We start from the raw sequence: 345 nt of genomic DNA, 5'->3' as shown, positions 1-345 counted from the left end.
GCCTGACACACACAGAGGGCAGGGGAACGGCGATGCCCGACACACGCACAGGGAAGGGGGCACACGCAGAGGGCAGGGGAACAGGGTGAAACCCGGCGCACGCAGAGGGCAGAGGAACAGGGTGATGCCCGGCACACGCAGCGGGCAGGGGGCACACGCAGAGGGCAGTGGAACAGGGGGACGCCTGGCACACACAGTAGGCAGGGGGCACACACAGAGGGCACAGGAACGGAGACGCCCAGCACATGCAGAGGGCAGGGGGCACACGCAGAGGGCAGGGGAACAGCGACGCCTGACACACGCACAGGGCATGGAACAGTGATGCCCGGCACACGCAGAGGACAG

General features: G+C 67.8%; 1 protein-coding gene across 3 annotated transcripts in view; it reads right to left on the bottom strand.

Annotated features, from left to right (window-relative positions):
* Positions 1-345, bottom strand: part of SIDT2 (SID1 transmembrane family member 2) — a 23,399-nt gene that overhangs the window by 3,065 nt on the left and 19,989 nt on the right. For all 3 annotated transcript variants that reach the window (XM_026657906.2, XM_026657907.2, XM_026657908.2), the window contains one exon: positions 1-2. This exon is cut by the window's left edge and continues 109 nt beyond it. In XM_026657906.2, the coding sequence (XP_026513691.1) occupies positions 1-2 (2 nt within the window). The remainder of the gene's footprint in view (positions 3-345) is intronic.

Source organism: Terrapene carolina, unplaced genomic scaffold (genome assembly GCF_002925995.2).
Source record: "Terrapene carolina triunguis isolate 2854851 unplaced genomic scaffold, T_m_triunguis-2.0 Scaffold374, whole genome shotgun sequence".
Taxonomy (NCBI): domain Eukaryota; kingdom Metazoa; phylum Chordata; order Testudines; family Emydidae; genus Terrapene; species Terrapene triunguis.
This window is presented reverse-complemented; position numbering and strand designations above follow the sequence as displayed.